At 37.8% G+C, this 8,249-nt stretch overlaps 1 protein-coding gene across 1 annotated transcript; it reads right to left on the minus strand.

Moving 5' to 3' along the window:
* Positions 1 to 816: 816 nt before the first annotated feature.
* Positions 817 to 5,207, minus strand: LOC104073189 (ankyrin repeat domain-containing protein 40-like; the record flags this gene model as incomplete). Its single annotated transcript, XM_009572878.1, has 4 exons — positions 817 to 1,094; positions 2,443 to 2,624; positions 3,525 to 3,998; positions 5,059 to 5,207. Coding segments are annotated over 4 exons (946 nt in total), but the record flags the coding sequence as incomplete, so codon positions are not given.
* Between the last annotated feature and the right edge of the window lie 3,042 nt (positions 5,208 to 8,249).

Consider the following 8,249-nt stretch of genomic DNA (forward strand, 5'->3'; position numbering starts at 1 on the left):
AAAGTGATTTTTCAGTAAGCAACGCAGGTAAACACAAGTCATTGGAAAAAAGAAAATACATTGCATAGGAACATGAAGATTTAGTATCAGCCCAGAAAACCCTGGGCATTTCACTGGTTTCTTTTTCCACAGGCAACTTTGAAGTTTCAAGATGCGATCTTTCTCAGGAACGTAGAGGTAAAAGGAAAATAAAGTTACAATTTTTATGCTTTTAAAAGGGGAAATTAAAGCAGCATTGGAGAAATGTGTTTTCAATACTGTAACAAAAATAGTATTTTAAATTGCATATGTCAACACTATGTATTGACAGACAACAATAAAAGGGATTTTGGTTGAGAGCGTATTTATGAGTTGGATAATTACTATCACTTTTTGTTTTCAACCTGAGAAATAGGGAAACGTGTAAACAGGGATTAAGAAATTACAGGTAATAAGTCACTTGATAGTATTTAAACTAGACGTAGTTTTGTGCTTCTTCCACAGATTTAAACCCTTCTAGTTTTTTCCTTCTAAATAAGATATGACTTAAAATACATGATCTAAAAAGTGAACGTTAATGGGTAATGGACTCAGTCAAATATTAAATGGGTTTCATGGCAGGTTCTTTAGCTTGAGTACCTCTGCTATTTTATAGCAAACAAATTATTAGAACAGTTTAAGGTAAGCCTTTCCCTGAGAGCTGCTAACTCTACAGTATTTCAAGATTTTTGTAAGGAAAAGTGTTGCATTAACAGATACTTCTACCAATACTTCCTTTGCATTAAGCTACTTTCATATCAGACTCATTACTCTTAGATTAACTAGAGGCTGTAACTGTGCATAACATCTTTAGTTTATTTCAAGGTTAACAAAATAGATTTTTTTTTTTTACATCACTAGCCCTTATAGATACTGTATTTCAAATGTAATTTTAAAATGAGAGATACAAATCTTTTATTTTATTCTTTAAACAATTAATATGTCAGTTCTGATGCCTTCTTGTTATAACCACTCCGTTCAGAAAGTGTTGGGACTCTGAAAAGTAAGTTTTTGTCGCTTACTGTTAGAACAAGCTCCAGTTCTTGGAAATCCTGTAGCCTTGCAACATCTTTGTCCTTTAAATAAATACAGCAAGTTGTTAGGTGATAAACAGTCTGTTCAATTTTGCAGAGAGAAGTTAAAATAATAGGCTCATACTAACATAAGGTATGTATTTATCCATAAATATGACAATTCTTTACAGTAAACTGGAAAGCAGACATCCTGTTGCATCTTAGATTTATTCTGGGATCCTATTCAGCTACTCACTTAAGCCTATTTTTAGAAGGAATGCAATACTGATGGTGAGTGCAAGTGATTACTGGAATTACACTTGTAAAGATCTACTGCATGCCACCCCCAACTCCTCTTTTTCCCCCCCCCTTGGTAATTTTTAGAAGCTCATGAATTGATTCTTGCCTCCACCCAAGAAGGTCCTGCATGCAGCTCCCTCTAGAGCAGCCCACCAACACCATGGTGGCACTGGCTTAGGCAGGGTCTCATTGCTTAGAGAGCAATGGAAGACACCCTCCCACAGTACAGGCTCGAGCTCTGATCCCCTCTGCAGCAGTACTCTGCTGCTGAACAGCATTAAAGAGAATTAGTTTGTATCACCTCAGGGAACAGTAAGTGTCCTGCAGTCCTACCCAGAGAGCCTGAAGTAATTAGAGCTGGAAATGAAAACAGTCCTTTCAACAACCACCTAAGTTGGCAAGTGACAGAACTGCTTATGTCTTTTTTTTTTTTTTTTTTCCCCTTTCCCTTCTTCTCTCCTTGACTAACAAAGAACAAGTCATCTTATGGCCAGTGAAGCTGCAGTACAGTATAGTCTATTAATCTAGTACTAATCAGCTTAGCTCCACGACTGATGCCAACAATGCTCTAGAGGCATTTGAGAGTGAAAGAAAGGTCAACGGTGAATCAGTATAACAGGTTAGCCGGTCTGTTTTCTGTACAGGTAAGTGTCACTGAAGTGAAAAGACAGTTACACTCAGAGACCTGTGCTCAGAATAATTCTGAAACGCCTTTCTGTTTTTTGAAAGGACTGCATACTGAACTAGCAAAACTCAGTTGAGTACTGCAGGCCTTTTAAATGCTGACGACAGGTCACAGTGGTGTGGTACTGCACTGAATTTAAGAATGTAGCAGAGAAATCAGATATTAATTGGGCTCAACACCAAAAGGAAAACTTTATGAAAGGAAATGATCGAGAAACTTGAGAACCTTTTTACCAAAAAAAAGAAAAAAAAACCAACAACTACTTAGTGCTGAAAACTGAAGTGAGGTTTTTTGTTTGTTGGGATTTGGTTTTGGTTTTTTTTGGCAACATGGGCTTATGCAGATGACCAACAAATTATTCCTTTTTAATGGTAACCTAAAATTCTTTTTTATAAGTTACTACACTTCAAAATTTAGAGTTCTTACCTTTCTTAACATTGTATTTGGTAATTTTCTGATCTTCTGTACGTGCTCAGGGTTAACACACAGCTCACGGCAACTCACTCGGAGCAGTTCCTTATAGGTCAGTTCTTGTCTGTCCAGTTCAATTTCAATGAAGTCATTTTCTCTAAGATTAGGGTTTTGTATTCTAACTTTAAGCACCAGTTCTATTAGAAATAAAAAGGTACATTAATAGGCACATGTATAAAGGAATTGGTAAAGATATCTCTATACTAACTTCCAAATATTTCTATGTTCTATTAACCTTCTTTTGTAACAATACAAGAACCCTCAGAAAGCAAACAACTTGTTTGACCACAATTTTCATTAGACTGACTTTCATCAACCTATATAAAAAAATCATCACAAATCTAATACAGTGTGTGTGTATGCATGTATGAACCTTTGTGTGAATACTCATCTTACTGACTCATCAGTCATTTAAGCTGACTTAAAAGCAGAAGATTATACTGGTCATCAATTTCCTGAGCAATTCAAGATTGCTTTTCTTGTTTTTTAATTCTTTTGGTCATCAGGCACTACAATTCAAATGGGTTCTTTTAACCTCTCCTTGCTAATTCTTGGCATCAGAACAGCTTTTATTTCAAGAATGAAATTCTGAACTGAAACGGAAATCCCAGATTTCCCTCTTCAGGCAGGCAATATTTACCTGCAGAAATGGCAGATCATGTAATTCTTCACCTCAGACTCGGGTCTGCAGATTGAGCCATGTGAGGTTCTCTCTTGAGCTCACTGGCTGCATACGCACATTCTTTATTTGAACCTTGGAGCATGCTATTTAGAGAATTAGATTACCCTGGTGTCCATATGCTTTTATAGCATTTGAGACAAATAGCAAATGTTTTCATTAATATTTTAATAACAGTTCCAGCAGAAACAGGGTATCTGCCTCGTTAATTCCCTTCACATGTTTCCTGAATGCCTAAGCATGGGAACCTGAAAATCTCTATAAGTGCTGTGAATGCATGTAACCCTGATTAGTCTACTTTCACTGTCCAAGATGACAGAAGTTCTAAGACAAAGCGAGAAGAGACTTTTATTGTTACCTTGCATATTAAGTGGAAAAGCTCCTGTGAAGAAAACCGGCTGAAATGCTGGCACAGGCCCCATACAGGAGCCGTTCTCTTGCTGAGGTACAGACTGATTTGATCCAACTGGCGAAGGGGGACTTCTGCTCCACGACACAGATCCCTGGTAAACTGGACCTTTCTGAAGGACAGGTTTTGAGTGTCGTGGTGCAGTACAGCCTCTGGGCAGTGACGGCATGCCTCCGTTATCAGCCGCCTTGGGAGCAGCATTCCCATGCTGTAATGATGCACGTGTGCCAGTCTGCACATCAGGTGAGGAAGGAGAGTCGGTATCTTGTGATTCTAAGTGTGAGATACTCCCATTCACAGGGGAATCTGGAATACTGTTACTCATGGTGTTATAAACGTAAGGGAAAGGTGGGTTAGCCAGATAATTAGGGATGATTGGCAGATCTGAATCTTTCTTCAAGTCTGGGAGTTCATCATCTTCCACTGTAAAACAAACAAAACAACATTCTCCAAGACTGATTTGAGGGGGGAAAAAGAGAAGTGTTCCTATTGCACTGTGGGGCTGCTTTTTTTTTTTTTTCTTTTTTTTTTATGGGGAGGGAGTAGAGTGTTAAAAGCATCACAGGATAAAAGATGAATAAAGAAGCACTACACCTTTTTTCTACAGTAGACAGAACCGTGCTCAGGTGTTGCAATACAGTAAACACAAAAGCAGAGTCTGATTCCAGTAATTCTGGGGGTGCTATTTCCTTCAAAGCTGCAATACTTTTGTTTTGTTTTAATCCACAGCGAGCACGTTGTTACATGGTCTCTGGTGGTATAATGCTATCGTCTTCATAATGTATAAGGCAATGAAAAACAAAGGGTAATATGTTGTTTGATATTAAGGCAGGGGATAAAGGGAAAAGAACATGCAGTACTGGGAGAGCTAAAACATTACCAATTCAACAGCTGGGAGACAATAATGAAAACAAAAACAGACAAGAGAATACAAAGGGGAGGAAAGAGGTTGTTAATCGACCACATTTCAAATTACTTATCACCTCTAGCAGCAAAGCCTACTCCGCTCTAACAGTTACAAAACACGACAAAAATGCTCTACTAATGTCCTTTAATGAGCTGTTTCTCTGGGCTGCTAATTTCCGATTTATTCAACAGTGTCTAAGCTCCATAGAACATCAGGAAAATTAGGTGTTGCTCATATAAGGGCTTCATACAAATTTGAGAGATTTTCTCCTATTGCCCTTTTGAAAATAGGAAGCTGCATCTATCTGACACTGATTTAATCATGGCATTTTTCAAAATACAGTTTTTCTAATTTTTCAGTGTTTAGAAAAAAGTTTGGCTAGCTGGATATGGAATTTGTTGGTAATTCTCTTTTCTTAAACTTTGATTTCTTACCAAGTACAAAAATCAAGTCACAGTTATTACTAAAACCCGAACACAGTATCTTCACATGCAAAATAAATATTAGAACACACGCGCTTTAAACAGCCTTTTACTACAGTCTTTGATGACCATATCACATAGCCAACAGGTTTACCTCCCAACATCTTCCTTATCTCTCTCTTTGACGTTAATTGGGCTGGCCTTTCTCCTTTCTTCGTGAGGATCTCCTTGTCAGCACCAGCGTGCAGCAGGTAAGCCACCACTGGAGCATGGTTCCGTTTACATGCCCAGTGCAAACAAGTCCTGCACATGGAAAATGTTAACACTGTTTGAAATCCTAAATTATGGCAGATTAATTTTCACTCATGCTTGCTGCCTTTGAGAAGAACAAGACCTAATGCATGTCTTGGTTTTAATTGCAATCTTCCTTGGAAATTTACACTGGTTTTGGAGCCTGCAGTGACACCTGCTGATGTAGTTTTCCCTTGCTCTAGTGCTCTTGATACCAAGTTACCATAGTAGTATTTTTAAAGTTCAAGATCTTTTCAATTTATTAGGCTACTAACTTTTCTGGAAAAATAAGTATTAAAAGAAGGCTTGTGTATGCTATTTTAATCTTTGAAAGAATAAATTGTACTTGTGTGTGTGTTTGTGTGCTATAATAGGGATACCTCCCTGGGATGCTATTTTTACTCTTTAATTAATGCTGTCAGCACAATGACTTGCACTTTTTGGAAAGTAAATGATGTTTAAAATATTGTAAGCATAGTTCTTTGCCCAGTTGCTATCTGCCGCACCAGCAATTCCCAAGCTTTCATCTGCAGACAACTAGTTTTCTGCAATCTGTAATTGATGAACAGAACTAATCACTTTTCTAGGTGTTTTTTTTTTAATTATTATTTGCAGTTGCTGACCTAGAGAGACAGAGTAAAGAAACATCCTAAAAGCTACTGAGCTTATTTAGTGCTTAGTATTAGGGACTTAGTAGACTCACACACTATAACTTGCTGTACAGTCCTGCCACCCTTCCCTATCCCAGGTTCTACTGATGTTTGACCTTAGCTTTTATCTTCTGTTTTAATTCTCTAGCTCCAGGTGAAGGAAACTCTTTGGAAAAATGAACACACTTAACCCTTCTCCAAGTTGTTAAGTTTTTTTAAAGAATTAAATAAAATAAAGCAGAGATAAATAAAAAACCTAGGGGAAAAAAGCTTCAGTCGAAAGTTTAGCTCCAAAACGCTTTTTCCATTTCTTTTTTTTGTTTGTTTGTTTTTTAAGGAAGAGTTGTATCTTGACCAGTAACTCCCAACTTTCTACATAAAATTCTGCTCTTTTAAGTTTTCATATGTAGAAGGATGTAAGGGAGAAAAGAGAGAATCTGATCTTTGGAGGGATACAAATCAGATAAAACCAAGAGAAGATAAGGTGACTTCCAAAACCTTGTTCATTGTTATATATTTTGGCTTAATAAACCTGTCTTATCAGAAACAAAATGCTCAATTCTACACTTTCTTCTTATTAAAATTAATGTATCTTGATGGTAGAAATATCTCTGAATTAAAAGTAATGACACTAGTCACTGCAGCAAGAGGTTATGTAGAATTAGATCTAACTGAAGAGACGTGAATGTAAGTGTATGTATACATATTATTTTTCTTCATAGACTACCCTAGGCAGGGTGCTACAAAAGCTGTGTTTCAGAGGTGATATTGCTAGCAATACTGTAAAATCCTGTATCTTCTCTCCAAGGTCGGGCTGTGCATTTCAACTAGAAAGTGCCATTTATAAGTGGGATAAAATAATTTTGTCAGCAGAAAGTATTCCTGAATTTGTAACACCAAAGATCCCACAGAATCTGAGACAAGCTCCGAGAAACTCAGACCATGTTTGTTTAATTTTTCTGTGTAGTGTTTTCTGGACTTTTCACAAATATCTCTTTGTGAAATGGGTGTGAATAGCCTGCATGAATTCAGAAGTAGCATATTGCCAAGTCATAAACTAGTTTGGGCCAAAGAGGTGGGAAAAAGCGCAGACAGTATGGCTGTGTTTGCTTTGAGTGCAAAATCTGCAGGTTTAGTTTGTAGAGCAGGTATGGAAGCCTCAATAGCATTGGCCTCATTTGGGGATCCATCCTGACCATTTCACATGGTCTCATGCAGAGAGGTACCATCCACCCACAGACTTGACACGCATCAAAATGTAAGTAATGTAAGCACCTCTTAGCATCAGACGTACTGAGAAGCTCACTGGAGAAATTTAAATTCTACAAGCAAATTTAAATAACAGCAAAGATCCATTTATTGCCATAGTTAAAAATGACCAGGTCATTATTTTTTTACACAATTATATTTTAGGACAGATTTTTTTTTCAGTGCCAGTTTTAGATACAAACTCATTTTGGTGACAAGCAGCTGTTTATCTTACTAAGACAATTCAATGTCTTATGAATCAGTAATCTTAAATTTTCCTAAGTTCTAATTTAAATCACCACAATTTGAACCTTAAGTTGCAAGTGTCCCACACTTCTCAAAATTGCTAGTCGAAGTTTCGTCTTTAAAAGTCTAGCTCCTTTCCTAACTTTATTCTTCCTATTTTTAATTACAACTTCAAGCACAATACAGCACAGTAAATACAGGCTGAATTGAACTTATGCAAAACAATCTCCAAAAATGCCTGAGCAGTCCCTGTAAATCCTGCTTCAAATAATATTTTGTGTGTGTTCATGTACAGAGTCCCACTTGTACAAGTGTCTATTACAGAAAAGTCTCGGGTTTAGTGTCATCAGGTGGTATGTGAATGAGATGTCAAAACGAAAGCATTTATGTGTATCACTGAAACAGCCTGCAAGTTCCCTGGTTGAAAGGGAAAGTCATTTTCAAACCTGATTTGGGAGCTGTTAAAAAACATTTCTGGTTACACATGAACACGTGTTGGCAAGCCGAGGTTTGCATTTTGACGGCCCGTTCTGTCTCAGGCTGCCAGCATGCCCTTCCAAAAAAAAAAGCGCTTCAAAAAAAAAAAAAAAAAAAAAGGCAATATAAAGTAACAACATAGTGACCTGGAGAAGCAGCAAACACCACAGGCTCCACGCAGGAGGTGGGACGGGGACGCGGTTTGTAACAGCGGTTATCAGCTGCATCACCGGTTTTTCCTCTTTGGAACAGAGATGTCTACACAGAGGAGTATTTGGCAGCGGATCGACCTTTTCATTTCGTTCTAAATTCAAACTGATCTGTATTTCACGTGGAAGAGTGAACCCCCGGCAGCGTTAGCTCTGGAAAACCTGAGGAGAAACCCCTGATACAGCAGCGGGGCCGGCGGCCCCGGCTCGCCCGGGAAGGAGCC

The sequence above is a fragment of the Fulmarus glacialis genome, unplaced genomic scaffold, assembly GCF_000690835.1.
Source record: "Fulmarus glacialis isolate BGI_N327 unplaced genomic scaffold, ASM69083v1 scaffold9212, whole genome shotgun sequence".
Lineage (NCBI taxonomy): Eukaryota > Metazoa > Chordata > Aves > Procellariiformes > Procellariidae > Fulmarus > Fulmarus glacialis.